The sequence below is a fragment of the Oncorhynchus mykiss genome, chromosome 19, assembly GCF_057628025.1.
Source record: "Oncorhynchus mykiss isolate SJ-2025 chromosome 19, ASM5762802v1, whole genome shotgun sequence".
Classification (NCBI taxonomy): Eukaryota; Metazoa; Chordata; class Actinopteri; order Salmoniformes; family Salmonidae; genus Oncorhynchus; species Oncorhynchus mykiss.
The window spans coordinates 59,015,889-59,033,335 of NC_143040.1; the positions used below are offsets into that span (position 1 = coordinate 59,015,889).

The window sequence follows — 17,447 nt, forward strand, 5'->3', positions numbered from 1 at the left end:
GGACCCACGGCAAATCTTTTCAGTCTCCCGAGGTCTGCCTAATGTTGTCAATACCATAGAATTAGCCATTAGAAAATTACTTTAATAGGATCTCTATGGTCTTTGCCCAGGTGCTGTAGAAGCCTGATCATTTTCCTACCTGGCTGTTACCAGAGAGACATCTACACCAGTGTTTCCCAACTCTGGACAAGCACACCTGATTCTACTTGTCAACTAATCATCAAGTACTTGACAAGTTGAATCAGGTGGTTTTGTCCAGGGCTACAACAAAAATGTGTGCTGTTGGGGGGTACTTGAGGACCAGAGTTGGGAAACACTGATCTATACCATTCAGCTTGGCCTGTTTGATTTTGACAAGAATGCTATATACTATAGACTATCAGTAACATTTCAACTTACTACCTACAAATTTAACCCTAACACTAACCCTTATCCTAACCCTAAACTTAACCCTTACCCTAACACTATCCCTAATCTTAACCCTTACCTTTATTCTAAACCTTGCCTTAACCGTAACCTTAGCAGGCAGTTGTTTATCAATAGATAGTCAGTTGATTATCAGATCATTTGTTGATAGTATGACCATCTGTATAGCATCTACAGAAGAACTATCCAAATAAATTGGGATGGAATATTTACGGAATCTTAGAGGTAATAGTTGATGTTAAGGATCTAAGGTTAATGCGTTAATCAGAGAATGAATCTATTCTATGTAAATGTACTACATCATTGAGCACACCTCATATCAGGGCTCTCTAAAACCTGTTCCTGGAGCGCTACCCCCGTGTAAGTTTTCGTTCAAACCCCAGTTGTAACTAACCTGATTCAGATATTCAACCAGATAATTATTACAATGAGGCGTGCTAGATAAGGGTTGGAGCAAAGACCTACTGGACGGTGGCTCTCCAGGAATAGGGTTGGAGAACCCAGCTTTATATCAAGGACAAAAAAAAAGTGAGAGGGGAACTAACGTCTGTGGTTATTTGTACAGCTGTGCCAAAAACAACAGGTGTGTCGGTTCTCCATCTGTGTATTTATCTTTCCGTTTTTTTTCTCTGTCTCCTCCAAGAGCTCAGACAGAGTGTTGAACCGCATCGGCAGTTTTTTTTCCATAAAGAAGAAGAAGAGCCGGAGCGGTTCACTTTCAGCAGACTCAGAGGATGGATCCTGGCTTGGTCCTGGCTCTCCCGTCTCCCCCCAGTCCCCTGGTTCTCCCGTCTCCCCCCATTCCCCTGGTTCTCCCGTCTCCCCCCAGTCCCCTGGTTCTCCTCTCTCTCCCCACCAACCTCCACAGGAAGACTGGCAAAGGACCCCCACCACCACCCGGAGAGAGGGGGAGGTAGTGGAAGCCGGAGCTGGGCCAGTGCAGGGAAGTTTGTCAGAGCTCCAGGAGGAGGGATCGGTGTTCAGTACCAGCTCCAGCCCTGGTACCTCCAGCCTAGCCTCTCTGGTGGTGGTGGACAGAGGGGACCTTTTGTTTGCAGGCAGCGACAGCAGCGGTCGTGGCAGCGTGAGGGAGGTGCAGGTGTGCAGGGCGAGCCGGGCCGAGGCAGAGGCAGACGGAGAGGCAGACAGGAATTCTTGGAATCTGACTCCCACGAACTCGTCCTCCTCCGGAGCAGACCAAGTCCCAGGGCTCAGCCCCACTGAGGATGTAGTGGGAGAGGCGAGCAGGAGGCTACAGGTACATCTGGAACAAACCACTGTGAAAGACAGAGATGGGTCTGGAGGGGGCAGACCAGTGGTCCAAAACACCCTCAGGTCGTTTGACCTCTCCCAATCTCACCTTAAGGCTGACTTCACCTCTCTGGTCACAGAGTCTAAAAAGACCTCCCTGAAAACATCTGTTGGAGGGAAGGGGAGTTACCTGGTGGGAGTGACTGTAGGCTCTCAGTCACACACCCCGTCCTCCTCAGATCCCCAGCCAGAGGGGGAGGAGGGGAAGGACAGCCCAGCCATGGGGAAGAAAAACAGGAGGAGGGCTCTGAAATCCATCAGCAGCAGCACGCCTGAAACAGCTCCCCCCACACAGACCACGTTACATGGGGGAGAGGAGGGGACGACGCAGGACTCACCAGTGAAGCTACACAAAGCCTTGTGGGTGGAAACACACCTGGGAGAAGAGGAGGGGGAGAGGAAGGGGAAGAGGAAGAGTGTAAATTTGCATTCAGTCCTGGCCATACCTATGACTGTGGCCCCTGTGGAGTACCCTGATACTGCAGGTGTCCTGGCCACTCTAACTCCTTCAGCAGTATCAGCAGCAGAGGCCAGTGGCAGAGAGCCAAAGCCAAAGCTGGCTGTATCTACAGCACCAGCCTCCAAGGAGTCCAAAACAACAAACAAAGCCCAGCCAAGGGCGAACAGTCCAGGCACAGACTCAGAGAGCAGCACCCCTCTAGAGTACCAGATGGCCCTGAGCAAAGAGGAAAAGCACAGGAGTGTGAAACTGTCCCGCAGTGAGAAGATTTTCCCTAAGAAGGTGTATGTGAGCCCTGAGCCCAGTTTTGACGGGGACGAGCAGACAAAAACAGAGCTAGAAAATAATGACATCGCAGACTTGGCTTCAAAGATTCCTCAGAAGTCTGAGGTGAAACTGTAAGTATCTTTATTTTACATTTTCTTTGGTCTTTTTAAAGAGTGCTTTGATCCTAAAGTGAGAAAGAGAGATTGAGAGAGCGATTGAAAGATTGAGTGAGAGAAAGTAAAAAATACCTGAGCTGTGCCTATTTGTACCAGAGGAGAACAATAACAGCAGTTCTTAGTACAGCTGAAAAAGTCCTGCGTCATTAAAATGTCACATTACTTAATGTATACTTTACTTGGACTACATGATTACTGATCGTACTACTACAGGTTATCGACTATGCAACCATACTGTATCTTCCTATGTCATTGTCACAAAATACAGTGTGCACTTTACAACCCAGTCAGTACACTACCTTAAATTGTTAAGTCAGTTGTTCAAATGAACTGTTTTATTTCAATCAAAATGGAGCTTTACTCCATGTTTTATTTCCATCTTGAATGATGACTGATGGCAGAAGCAACTAGTCACTTTGTTTGACTAAAGGGTTTAATGAGTAGACTCAGCACAAGGCTGACAAAAGTAAGGCACACCATTCTGATATCCACATATCTTTCAGACATAGTAATGCCACAAGGCATGCTTTTTGTTGTGTCATATAAATGTGATGTAGCCTGTTTTTTAGATTAAAATGCTTGGAATTCATCCAAGACTCTTCATGGATTTATTGTTCTACTGATACCTGAGGAGATGTTCTGCACTGCTGGAAGTTTTAAGTGAGAGCAGTTTTTCACAATCGGTTTGGTCAAGCTACTCAGTGCAGAAAGATTTATTTCAGGTTCACTTTGCACGTATTGCTAAAGGCTGTTTTTCCTTATCCGGATAACATGTTTATTTGGTTTTATAATGGTTGGTATGAATGAAGTACCCTATCAATGTAGTTAAACAACAACACCTGTTTGTGGTGACAAGTTTGTTCTGCACACAAAATTATTTTACCCTCCTGTCCTCAAAGTTAATCACACATTTTCTCTCTTCTCTAAACAGCTCGCCAAGCCCCCAAAAAGTTTATGTAGACCTCAAGGAACCAAACAATGACTGTATCATCACTGCTGGGGAGATAACCAAGGGTACAGACTCTGATCAAAGACACCATGACCCCATGGCTGTAGACAGTTCCCCAACGTCCCCAACCCCAGAGCTGGATGAGGCCTCTCCAACCACAACTATGCCAGGACGTAAAACACAGCCCAACACAGGAGGTTCAAGGGTTAGATGTCAGGGGACGACCCAGGTCACCCCGTCTAAACCAGGTGACAAAGTCGGTAATGGAGCCAGTCGGTCAAAGTGCCCCCCTCCTCCGGTTGGACCCAAGTCCAAAGCTGTCCTGGGCATGGCTAAGGGAAAGGGTCTGAAAGATGGTGGAAAGGCAGGGATTTCTAGTGGGGCTCCATCACAAAGGACACCTAAAGATGGCAGTGAAAAAACAAAGGTTATGTCACCTACATTAAAAGATCAACCCACCGCAGGAAAAACAGAGGTCACCGACAGCCCCAAGTCAAAAATTCCCAAAAAGTCACAGACAGAAGCTGTATCAAAACCTCCACTGTCACCAGGCACAACCTCAGTGGTTGATGTTTCAGTGGCTGTGTCTCTACATGTGCTTGGTTCCAAACCCCAGAAGACCCCTAAACCTAAACATTTAATGATTAAAACAGACAAAAAGCCTATCACCGAGGAGGTGAATGAAGTGGGTTCAGGGGGGAAACCAACTCCAGGGCCTGTTACGTCAGAAGAGGCATCACCTACTAAAGTACCAGTCATGTCACCTGTGAACTCAGATAAGGTAAACCTATCCAATGGGATGGAAAAAGACCCTGAGGACAACAACACTGACATAGCCAAAACAAGTGAACCCAAAGATGTCAAAAAGCAGGCTCCCACACGCCCAGACAGCACCAACAGCAGCATGATACCAAAGAGCCGGTTACCCAAAGCCCCTGACAACTCTTTGTCTCTGGTCAGAAAGATGAAAGACGGCAAACTCCAAACCATCGACACAGGGAGTAAAACTACCAAGACCACTGAGAGAGCATCAGTTGTCAATAGTAGGCCTTCCACACCAACCAGCCCAAAGCAGCAGGAGCTTCCCAACCCAGAGGAAATGCCCCCAGATGAGACAATGACCACTGAACCTGAGAAGGGTAAGACAAACTTGTCATGGATTTTGAACATGGGATATTGATAAGATTTTGTCTGCTTATTCATAGCCCCTGTCTAGCTAACACATTTTAGTTATGTGTTTAGTGGTGGTAATGTTTCAAAATTATCCAATGGTTTAATTTCTTTGATGGACAAGAGGAATTGTAAATGTCACATATTTAAGAGAAAGGGATAGCTCTCATTTTGCAATGCATTATGAAAACTAACCAACAAACTGCTATACTAACTGTCTGACTAACTATTGTATCACCAACAGGAAGCAAGCTGCCCTGCCCTTTGCAAACAAACCTGCCCCAACAGGCCTCCAATAAGAGCACCCCCCGTGATGATGGGGACACACCCACCCCTCCCTCACTGTTACCAACCAAGCAAGAGAAACCCGCCTCCCTTGGACTTAAGAAGCAGAGTAACATCACATCTCCCACCATGGACATGACTGCTGATGATTCTGGGAAGGCTTCACCACTGAGTTTGAAAAGTCCAGTGAAAGATCCAAGTGATTCTGTGACTGTGGCTAGCAAGCGTGCAATGTTCCGTCAGGTAACTCCCCCTAAAGGCAAGCCCAGCAAGCCCCTCAAGAAATATGAGCAAACTATGAACTCTGACCACAACTATGTGGAAGCCTTAACCAATACACCACTGCAGCAGATGGGTCCTGTAAACCCAGGTGTAGTCCTGGAGAAACGCCCAACTGAACCAAGCCTCATTGTGTCTGCCTCAAGCACACCTACCCATGAGGAAGTAATATATACATCAACCAAGCCTGAATTGACTGACTACATTCATACTGACACTGAGAACCAAGCTAATCAGAAAAGTGATGAGTACAATGAAAATACTTCTACAGCTTCAGAGAAGCTCATACTTAGTGCTGGGGAAGGGATATCCAATACGAATCAGCCTGTGGAACATGGCCTGGATGTAGCAAAGGATAGCTCACCCAAAAACGCCTCCACTGTGGTTGAAAGAAGAGAGAGTCAAGATACGGCAACACAGTCACCTTTCTTTGGCTCAGAGGAAAAATCTAAGAAACTAGCTAATGCTCAAACCCCCGATATAGTACCTATTCGTAATGGAAAAGTTTCTGATATATCCATAGTGTCTGGGAAAGAGACTGAAGTACAGAAGGGGGGAGAGCCAGTGAAGGTCTCCGACATCATAACAGAGCCTGCGATTGTTCTGAAACCAATTAAAAATGGTGAGGTCCAACTGAACAAAGAGCTTCCTTCACTGACACAGAATTTGGCGGATGCACATAGCGGGCCACACAAAGAAAACAAAGAGGACAAACTGGGTGAGGCGGCAACTAAGAGCACAGTTACTAAGATGGATGCAAAACAGGAATCAAAGACCATAACTATAAAAGATCAGAAGGAGAAAGTGGCAAAACAAGAAGAAAGACCCAGCGAAGGAGCGACTAAGATATTAGACACAAAACAGGACTCAATATCCATAAGAACAAAAGCTCAGGAGAAGAAGGTCTTGCTCCTCAAAGAACCCCCTAAAACGACAAAAGCAAACCCCAAGGCTGAGCTGCCTCCTCAGCTGCCAACTTCTCTGAAGCTCCCCTCTCCCCCTAAACCTCTCCCTCTGAAACAGGAATCTCCGTCCAGTTGGCTGAACGTGGAGCGCGGCTCAAAACAGGAGCAGAAGAGGGAGACCAAGAGAAGGCTGGACTGTTCAGTCAGCGAGGATGAGAGTCTGGCTGAGATTGACAATGTGGATGACTTCATCAGGAGCATTAAGGAACTGGGCACCCCCTTTCCCCTGCCCCCCAAGAGGCACCACGACCATGCCAAGACCTCCTCGCCCCCCTTTGCCCTGCCCGCCATCAAGGAGGACCGCTTCGAGAACCCTTTTGACGCTGATGGCTTCCAGTTTGGCCTGAAAAAGAGGACAAAGGATGAAGAAACCCCGGCCATGTTGATAAAGAAACAGGCCAGGGAGGAGAAGACACAGCCAAGAAGGGCTAATGCAGAGGACAGCCTTCTCTTCAAAGCCCTCCAGTCTCCATCTAGAGCCCGAAGAAAACCAGGGTGTCAAACAGATGGGAAAGATGGAGAGGTGAAAATTAAGGTAGAGGCAAAAATTAAGGTAGAGGCGAAGAGGGAAGTAGAGGAGAAAGTGGAGCAAGGGGAAGAAACCGGTCAGCTCACGTCACGGCTAGGAAGGATGTCCCTACTCTCCAACCTATTGAGCTCCCCCAGGACTTCCAGAAGGAACAAAGGGGATCCTTCCTCCTCAGTCTCTAATGGTGCTCCTCCCTCTCCTACCACCCAGGGCACAGTGCCAGAAAGGGCGGGTTGGAGAAGTATGAATCCGGGCCTGAGTATGGGTGTGGTTGCAACTGGTGAGTCAATAATCAGTCCTTCCTCACCTCCTCCTCTCCCCTTGTTCACTGAGCTAAAGCTGCCAGATCCCCTGGAGCAGTATCTCAGGACAGACAAAGGATCCTCACAGAGTAGTACTACACAGAGTACAATGGCTAGCCCTGTAATGGGCTTCGGTCACACTACTGGACTAAAGGGACTTACCTTAGGACTTCATCCAGCCACCAACCACATCCCACAGCCCCCTCTGAATGGTCTTCCTGCAGCCAACCCCAAGGTAAGAGTCTCAGACAAGACTGCATGAAGCCAACTGACAGTTTGGGGTTTTGCCTCATTACTGTACTGTATGTATCTATGTTATTTTTTTATCCATCTAAAATCTCTATAGACGGGTACTTTGTGCTAGATTGAGAAATACGTTTTTTTCCATAGAGACTAAAATTGCATGATTGAGACATAACTATGGTTGTCTCTACCTGCCCAAGTCTCTCATATTCTCTCAGTACTGCTTTACTCCTGGAAACAGAGGATTCAGCTTTACAGCTAAATGAGTTCTGACCTGCAGGGCATTGTTTAATGGGCTGAGCAGATAGTTCAGATCCTGTTCACTTTGTACAGGCATCTAAAGTATCTCCATGGCAACACGCCACTTAATCAAATCAGGTCCAGCTTTGTATTTTGGAATGTTGAAATACAATAAAAAGTTCTAGACGTTTACAAGTTATGGCTCTTAGAAACAAGTCATGAATTGTTTGCAAGTAAAGACAAGAAGAGGCATTCCTCAATAAACGTTTATATATGCCTTTGCCAGAACCACTCCATTTTGTACATACATTTTAATGCTCAGACCATGCACACAAACATGCAAATAAGCCTACTTCTCTCACACTGTTTTGCTTACATGACTGCCATCTTACTTTCTGCCCAGCGTGTGTAGACCAATGTTGGTTTGCTCTTACACACTAATGTACAGTACATGGCATGTAGGCTGCTAACTATTGATGTTTTTAAGCTGGCAAATGTATAACTGGTAGTCTTTTGTTGAGTTATTTCCCAGTCCCTCAGAGGAAAATGAAAGTCAGCATTCTTTCTTTTCCTTTTCAGATTCCAGAAGTGAGAGGGTTCCACAAACGGCCTGGGAAGGTACGATTGACTTTACATTCAAAACAAAATACTGCATCCACCGTCCAGTGTTTTATAGTAACACGATATGATGCAAGGTTTACAACTAGTTGTGTGTTGGGGAGTTCTACATTATTTATTCTCATATACTTTTGATATTTTATGGTGATTATCTGGAAAGATATTTCATAAAACGTCTGCAGTATTCAACTCAGTCTATTGGATCAGAAATTGCAAGTGACAATGATACAATCACCAAGTGTCACATGTTGTAATGACCATGAGATGTACTTACTGTAAATTTCTACATCCTGTTGTAGATAGTGCTCCATGAGCGGGCTCAGTTTGAAGGAGAGGCCTACGAGGTGTTTGGGGACGTAGAGGATGCCTCCATGATGAAGCTGTCTCCCGTCATCTCAGTCAGGGTCATCAGGGGATGGTAAGACTATTTGTTGTGATTGGCACCGGTTACAACAGCCACAAAGTAAGAATTGTCTATATCGTACATTTTTGGTTGTTGCTTTTTGGTCTTAATTTAAGGTTAGGCAGAAGGTTAGTATTGTGGTTAAGGTTAGGTTTAAAATTAAATTTTAAGAAGGTAAATTGTAGAAATAGGCAATGACTTTGTGGCTGTGGTAACTAATGACAATAGTTTGTTGGGGACAAACTTCATTCCTCATTCCATCACTCTGTATTCCATAAATTAATGCTTTATTTCATACAAATCTTCAATTTTTAACTTGTCACAATCCTCTATTACATTATTAATTGATTAATGTCTCATGTTAAAGACGCATGACAGCAACTCAATATTTTGTGACTGTTGGGAACATGTCTCTCAGTGTGTCATCACATCCTGTCCCTGTAGCTGGCTGCTGTATGAGAAGCCAAGGTTCCAGGGGCGGACCATCGCCCTGGAGGAGGGGCCCATGGAGCTGGTCAACGTGTGGGCAGAGGAGGTGACACCAGGGGCACTGGATCACATGGGTCTGCCTGTGCCAACCTCACCCATGGTCATCGGATCTATCCGCCTGGCAGTGAGGGACTACAGTCTACCTCGGATTGACCTGTTCACTGAAGTGAATGGTCTGGGGAGAATGACATCCTTCTGCGACGACACTATTGAGATCTGCTCTTATGGGAACATACAGAACACCGGCTCCATCAAGGTCCACTCTGGAGTGTAAGTTCTACCTTCATTCTAACAAGGTTGTAGGTTCAAATCTTAGTAAAGCATTTTCTTCATTATTAAATTAAATTCAATATACTATACTTGCCCCAGCAGGCTTGCTAATGTTCAAAAGCGTGTTGAGATGGATGATACAGGCCACTGCGCCCTCCCTAACCCAGACGACGTTAGGCCAATTGTGCGTCACCCCACTGCAGTACAGCACCCTTAACCACTGCGCCACCCGGCGCAGTGGTTAAGGGTGCTGTACTGCAGTGCCAGCTGTGCCACCAGAGACCCTGGGGTGACGCACAATTGGCCTAACGTCGTCTGGTTTAGGGAGGGCTTGGCCGGTAGGGATATCCTTGTCTCATCGCTCATCTACTGTGGCCGGCCAGGCGCAGTGCATGCTAACCAAGGTTGCCAGGTGCACAGTGTTTCCTCCTCTGGTGCGGCTGGCTTCCGGGTTGGATGCGCGCTGCGTTAAGAAGCAGTGCGGCTTGGTTGGGTTGTGTATCGGAGGATGCATGACTTTCAACCTTCGTCTCTCCCGAGCCCGTATGGGAGTTGTAGCGATGAGACAAGATAGTAGCTACTAAAACAATTGGATACCACGAAAAACAGGTACAAAAATGTTTTTAAATTAAAAAAAGAAATGGTGTGCAAACTATAATTTTGCATTTTCACTCACTATAGTGTGTATGCGTTTCTTTTGCAACTCTTGTCATGGAGGCTGATCTTTCTTCACTTTTCTCATTGGAATTCAGGCTGGCCTGCATGTGCTTGTTGGAATGACATAATTTGCTGTTAGGAGATGTTATCTCAGTCACAAACATGTTGTTGTTTTTTGTAGACAGTACATTGGTGCTGCTACACTCTTAGAAAAAAAGGGTTCCAAGAAAGGGTTCCAAAAGGGTCTTCGACTGTCCCCATAGGAGAACCCTTTTTGGTTCCAGGTAGAACATTTTTGAGCTCCATGTAGACCCCTCTGTGGAAGGGTTCTAAATGGAACCCAAAGGGGTTCTACCTGGAACCGAAAAGGGTTCTTCAAAGGTTTATCAAATGGGAACAGTCGAATAACTCTTTTAGGTTCTAGATAGAAAAAGCATTGCTAACGGTGTGTGTTGATTATTTTGTATGTAGTTTAGTGAATCTGCTCATGTCTGTCTGTCTTAGGTGTGTTGTCGAATCATAGTGCTAATGGCCTGAAATCGTATTTGGATGTGTTTTAAAGTTAATATGACAGCTGAAGAACAAGGGTGTGATTTAGTGTATTGTACAAGTGTCTAATCTTTGTTTGTGTGTGGCCCTTGTTGCTATCCCATAGCTGGCTGGTGTATGGTGACCCAGGGTTTGGGGGTCTCTTATCGGTGTTGGAGGCGGGCGAGTACCCCTGTCCAGAGGCCTGGGCATTCCCTCAGCCCTTCATCGGATCGCTGAAAACACTCAAAATGGTACTGGATCATTATGTCATTCTTAATTATCTTTTAAAAAACACTGTCCCCTTACTGTGTATTCTACTGTTTTATCTCCATGATGCTAAAGGCCTGTGTGGTTTTCCATCTCTTACAGGGTGGGATAAAGGTGGAGCATCCTAATGAAGTAAAGGTATGCTTCCCCTCTTTGAATTATCCTGTTTTTATAGCTATTCCTATGACCATTCATATTTACATCAATGTTTAAAACCTGTTTGGGATAGCATTTTCACGTTTGGATGAAAAGCGTTCCCAGAGTAAACTGCCTGCTACTCAGGCCCAGTTGTTAATATATGCATATTATTAGTACATTTGGATGGAAAACACTCTGAAGTTTCTAGAACTGTTTGAATGATGTCTGTGACTATAACAGAACTCATATGGCAGGCGGAAACCTGAGAAAAGTCCAACCAGGAAGTGGGAAATCTGAGATTTGTAGTTTTTCAACTCATTGCCTATCGAATATACAGTGTCTATGGGGTCATTTTGCACTTCCTAAGGCTTCCACTAGATGTCAACAGTCTTTAGAACCTTGTTTGATGCTTCTACTGTGAAGGAGGGGGGTATGGGAGCTGAATGAGTCAGAGGTCTGCCAGAGGGGCATGAGCTGATCATGCACGCTCACGTGAGAGTTAGCTCTGTTCCATTGCATTTCTACAGACAAAGGAATTCTCCGGTTGGAACATTATTGAAGACTTATGATAAAAACATCCTAAAGATTGATTCTATACATCGTTTGATATGTTTCTAAGACCTGTAATATGAACTTTCGCCTGGACTTGCCTGCGCGTCGTGAGTTTGGATTTGTGAACTGAATGCGCTAACAAAATTAGGTATTTGGACGTAAATGATGGACTTTATCGAACAAATCAAACATTTATTGTGGAACTGGGATTCCTGGGAGTGCATTCTGATGAAGATCATCAAAGGTAAGTGAATATTTATAACGCTCTTTCTGACTTCTGTTGACTCCAACATGGCGGATATCTGTATGGCTTGTTTTGTTGTCTGAGCGGTGTACTCAGATTATTGCATGGTTTGCTTTTTCCTTAAAGTTTTTTTTAAATCTGACACATCGGTTTCATTAAGGAGAAGTATATCTCTAATTCTGTGCATAACACTTGTATCTTATATTAAAGTTTATGATGACTATTTCTGTAAATTGATGTGGCTCTGCAAAATCACCGGATGTTTTGGAAGCAAAACATTACTGAACGTAACGCGCCAATGTAAACTGAGATTTTTGGATAAAAAATATGCACTTTATCGACCAAAACATACATGTATTGTGTAACATGAAGTCCTATGAGTGCCATCCGATGAAGATCATCAAACGTTAGTGATTCATTTTATCTCTATTTCTGCTTTTTGTGACTCTAGCTGGAACTTAGCTGGAAAATGGATGTACAGTATGTGTTTTTGTGACCAGGCTCTGCCCTAACATAATCATATGTTGTGCTTTCGCTGTAAAGCCTTTTTGAAATCAGACACGATGGGTAGATTAACAAAAAGTCAAGCTTTAATTTGGTGTATTGCACTTGTGAATGTATGAAAGTTCTATATTTCTATAAATAAAAAAAAAGATTCAGCTAGCGGAACCCCTAGCCACAATAAGTTTTAAGGATACATTTTTTTTAAACAGTCTGTGAATGACAGTGGGAACTTCAAACAACTGCAATCGCCTCTTACCACAAAACTTCATAATATCCAAATGCTTGGCTTTTTTCTGGTGACATGGCTGAAGACTAGCTGTGATATGATGGGACCACATATTATTATAGCACAGCTGTCATCCTAAGTTCTCTGTCTTATAAAATCTGTTAATTGTGAAACAGACCAACAGGCCTGTTGTTTCAGGTGGATTGACTAGTGACTAGTGATAAAACTATGTGTGCCCCGGCAGCTCTATGGGCACATAGCACAAAAGTGTGTTGTCTCTGCATGCTGGGCTGTGGTTGCCAGTAGAGCTGTTTGTTTAGGACATTCTGGCAGACCAGATGAGGTCTAAAATGTAGAAATATGCAAGCGCATTTCATAGGTTTCAAGGGGCTAATAATGTAGCAGTATGGCTCAATATCTGCTGAACATTTGTTCAACCATTAAAATAAACAATTGATTGATGGTTTAGGAAAAGTACCACCTAGCCCTCTGGGCTCAATATTGCACTGTCAGACAGGCAGTTGTGAAATGTTCTGTCCAGAGGTACAGGGCCTAGGGGGGTGGAATCTGTGGTATGAGGAGCATGCATCCCTGGGATGTTGACAGGTATGGACAAGATCACTTTGCCCACCTCAGCACATCAGCCTCAACTTTAACCCCTTCTCTCTCCTTCAGGCTCTGGTGTACGAGAGGCCGTGCTTCGAGGGCGAGTGTGTGGAGATTGACGATGATGTGTACGACTTCAGAGAGGGAGGAGAGGAAAAAGAGGGGCGGGTGGAGGAGGTGGTGGAGGAGGAGGCAGAAGGTAATCCAGTCAGAAGGAAGACTTTGTGTTCTGTGGGATCCATCAAGATCATTCGTGGACTGTAAGTACTTGTGGTTGATCTCAGCTGACATGCAGCAGGGAATAGTATTGTAATGAAATGACCCCTCCTCTGCCCATATTGACCCATATTAACACAGATTAACCTTTTTCAAATCCAAATCAAATGAAATCAAATTTTATTTGTCACATACACATGGTTAGCAGATGTTAATGCGAGTGTAGCGAAATGCTTGTGCTTCTAGTTCCGACAATGCAGTAATAACAAGTAATCTAACTAACAATTCCAAAACTACTGTCTTGTACACAGTGTAAGGGGATAAAGAATATGTACATAAGGATATATGAATGAGTGATGGTACAGAGCAGCATAGGCAAGATACAGTAGATGGTATCGAGTACAGTATGTACAAATGAGATGAGTATGTAAACAAAGTGGCATAGTATAGTATAAAGTGGCTAGTGATACATGTATTACATAAGGATACCGTCGATGATATAGAGTACAGTATATACGTATGCATATGAGATGAATAATGTAGGGTAAGTAACATTTATATAAGGTAGCATTGTTTAAAGTGGCTAGTGATATATTTACATCATTTCCCATCAATTCCCATTATTAAAGTGGCTGGAGTTGAGTCAGTGTCAGTGTGTTGGCAGCAGCCACTCAGTGTTAGTGGTGGCTGTTTAACAGTCTGATGGCCTTGAGATAGAAGCTGTTTTTCAGTCTCTCGGTCCCAGCTTTGATGCACCTGTACTGACCTCGCCTTCTGGATGATAGCGGGGTGAACAGGCAGTGGCTCGGGTGGTTGATGTCCTTGATGATCTTTATGGCCTTCCTGTGACATCGGGTGGTGTAGGTGTCCTGGAGGGCAGGTAGTTTGCCCCCGGTGATGCGTTGTGCAGACCTCACTACCCTCTGGAGAGCCTTACGGTTGAGGGCGGTGCAGTTGCCATACCAGGCGGTGATACAGCCTGCCAGGATGCTCTCGATTGTGCATCTGTAGAAGTTTGTGAGTGCTTTTGGTGACAAGCCAAATTTCTTCAGCCTCCTGAGGTTGAAGAGGCGCTGCTGCGCCTTCTTCACGATGCTGTCTGTGTGAGTGGACCAATTCAGTTTGTCTGTGATGTGTATGCCGAGGAACTTAAAACTTGCTACCCTCTCCACTACTGTTCCATCGATGTGGATAGGGGGGTGTTCCCTCTGCTGTTTCCTGAAGTCCACAATCATCTCCTTAGTTTTGTTGACGTTGAGTGTGAGGTTATTTTCCTGACACCACACTCCGAGGGCCCTCACCTCCTCCCTGTAGGCCGTCTCATCGTTGTTGGTAATCAAGCCTACCACTGTTGTGTCGTCCGCAAACTTGATGATTGAGTTGGAGGCGTGCGTGGCCACGCAGTCGTGGGTGAACAGGGAGTACAGGAGAGGGCTCAGGACGCACCCTTGTGGGGCCCCAGTGTTGAGGATCAGCGGGGAGGAGATGTTGTTGCCTACCCTCACCACCTGGGGGCGGCCCGTCAGGAAGTCCAGTACCCAGTTGCACAGGGCGGGGTCGAGACCCAGGGTCTCGAGCTTGATGACGAGCTTGGAGGGTACTATGGTGTTGAATGCCGAGCTGTAGTCGATGAACAGCATTCTCACATAGGTATTCCTCTTGTCCAGATGGGTTAGGGCAGTGTGCAGTGTGGTTGAGATTGCATCGTCTGTGGACCTATTTGGGCGGTAAGCAAATTGGAGTGGGTCTAGGGTGTCAGGTAGGGTGGAGGTGATATGGTCCTTGACTAGTCTCTCAAAGCACTTCATGATGACGGATGTGAGTGCTACGGGGCGGTAGTCGTTTAGCTCAGTTACCTTAGCTTTCTTGGGAACAGGAACAATGGTGGCCCTCTTGAAGCATGTGGGAACAGCAGACTGGTATAGGGATTGATTGAATATGTCCGTAAACACACCGGCCAGCTGGTCTGCGCATGCTCTGAGGGCGCGGCTGGGGATGCCGTCTGGGCCTGCAGCCTTGCGAGGGTTAACACGTTTAAATGTCTTACTCACCTCGGCTGCAGTGAAGGAGAGACCGCATGTTTTCGTTGCAGGCCGTGTCAGTGGCAAGCAGAATATGAATATAAGATCAGCATCATTTTTAGGGCAGGGGTTCCGCTAGCAGAAGCACAACATATGATTATGTTAGGTCATAGTCAAGTCAAAAAAACATTTTTCCAGCCAAAGATAGAAGTATAGCAGAAATAATAAATAAAAAAAGCAAAAAGCAGAAATATAGATAAAATTAATCACTAACCTTTGATGATCTTCATCAGACGACAATCATAGGACATCATGTTACACAATAATGTATGTTTTGTTCGATAATGTGCATATTTATATCCAAAAATCTCAGTTTACATTGGCGCGTTACGTGCAGTAATGTTTTGATTCCAAAACATCCTGTGATTTTGCCAAAATACTCATAATAAACATTGATAAAAGATACAACTGTTATTCACAGAATTAAAGGTAGACTTCTCCTTAATGCAACCGCTGTGTCAGATTTTAAAAAAACTTTAAGGAAAAAGCATAATCTGAGAACGGCACTCAGAACCCAAAACAGCCAGAGGAATATCCGTCATTTTGGAGTCAACAAAGTTAGAAATAACACCATACATTTTCACTTACCTTTGATGATCTTCATCAAAAGGCACTCCCAGGAATCCCAGTTCGACAATGAATGACTGATTTGTTCCATAAAGTCCATCATTTATGTCCAAATAGCCACTTGTTGTTAGCGTGTTCAGCCCAGTAATCCATCTTCATGAGGCGCAGGCACTTCGTCCAGACAAAAACTCAAAAAGTTCCGTTACAGTCCTTTAGAAACATGTCAAACGATATATGGAATCAATCTTTAGGATGTTTTTAACATAAAACATCAATAATGTTCCAACCTGAGAATTCCTTTGTCTGAAGAAATGCAGTGGAACGAGAGGTAACTCTGTCAGGAGCGCACGTCATTAGACCAAGGCACTCTGCCAGACCACTGACTCAAAGAGGTCTCATGAGCCCCTCCTTTATAGTAGAATCCTCATTCAAGTTTCTAAAGACGGTTGACATCTAGTGGAAGCCGTAGGAAGTGCAACTTTATCCATATCTCAATGTGAATTCGGTAGGCCAAGCTTTGAAAAACTACAAACTTCAGATGTCCCACTTCCTGGTTGGATTTTTCTCAGATTTTCGCCTGCCATACGAGTTCTGTTATTCTCACAGACATCATTCAAACAGTTTTAGAAACTTCAGAGTGTTTTCTATCCAATAACAATAATAATATGCATATATTAGCATCTGGGACAGAGTAGGAGGCAGTTCACTCTGGGCACGCTATTCATCCAAAAGTGAAAATGCTGCCCCCTATCCCAAAAAGGTTAACGGTCAATTCATTTTATACTGTATTGGGTCAGATCTGTTCTAACATCACCCTCTGGGATTTATTTTAACAACCCTAAAGCAATGGTAAATTAAGCACAGGCGGTAGAGCTATAGGGTTCAGGTGTGTGTTAGAAATATTTTAGCTATTTTCACTATCACAATTATTGGTAAGTGCGCGAAAGGCCTGGGTTTAAATGAATGAACAAGTTGTGGGTATGTCGAGGCTTGGCCCCTCACTGGCCAATCAGAACGCGCCCCAATGACGAAATATGTGGTTGCATCAAGTGGTGTATTTACAGTCTTTTATGTATTGCCTTGGAATCAATTCCAACGTTAGTCTGTTATAGTTTGTTAAATGGCTTACAGAAACTAAATAACTAAATTTAATCCTATCTTTGCTAAATACATTAAAACTTGAACCCATTTGCAGTTCACATTGTTCTAAGTAATTTCATGGCATCAATAGCATTCACACTGATATAGGGGCCTGGCCTACTGTAAATTACATTCACACTGATATAGGGGCTAGGCCTACTGTAAATAGCATTCACACTGATATAGGGGCTAGGCCTACTGTAAATAGCATTCACACTGATATAGGGGCTAGGCCTACTGTAAATAGCATTCACACTGATATAGGGGCTAGGCCTACTGTAAATAGCATTCACACTGATATAGGGGCTAGGCCTACTGTAAATAGCATTCACACTG

General features: G+C 44.6%; 1 protein-coding gene across 2 annotated transcripts in view; it reads left to right on the forward strand.

The window, feature by feature from the left end:
* The window catches only part of LOC110498069 (uncharacterized), a 59,826-nt gene that overhangs the window by 28,932 nt on the left and 13,447 nt on the right, over positions 1-17,447 (forward strand). For both annotated transcript variants that reach the window (XM_021574639.3, XM_090209611.1), the window contains 9 exons: positions 1,070-2,595; positions 3,572-4,728; positions 5,004-7,354; positions 8,182-8,220; positions 8,520-8,638; positions 9,068-9,382; positions 10,695-10,821; positions 10,940-10,975; positions 13,177-13,367. In XM_021574639.3, the coding sequence (XP_021430314.3) occupies positions 1,070-2,595; positions 3,572-4,728; positions 5,004-7,354; positions 8,182-8,220; positions 8,520-8,638; positions 9,068-9,382; positions 10,695-10,821; positions 10,940-10,975; positions 13,177-13,367 (5,861 nt within the window). The remainder of the gene's footprint in view (positions 1-1,069; positions 2,596-3,571; positions 4,729-5,003; positions 7,355-8,181; positions 8,221-8,519; positions 8,639-9,067; positions 9,383-10,694; positions 10,822-10,939; positions 10,976-13,176; positions 13,368-17,447) is intronic.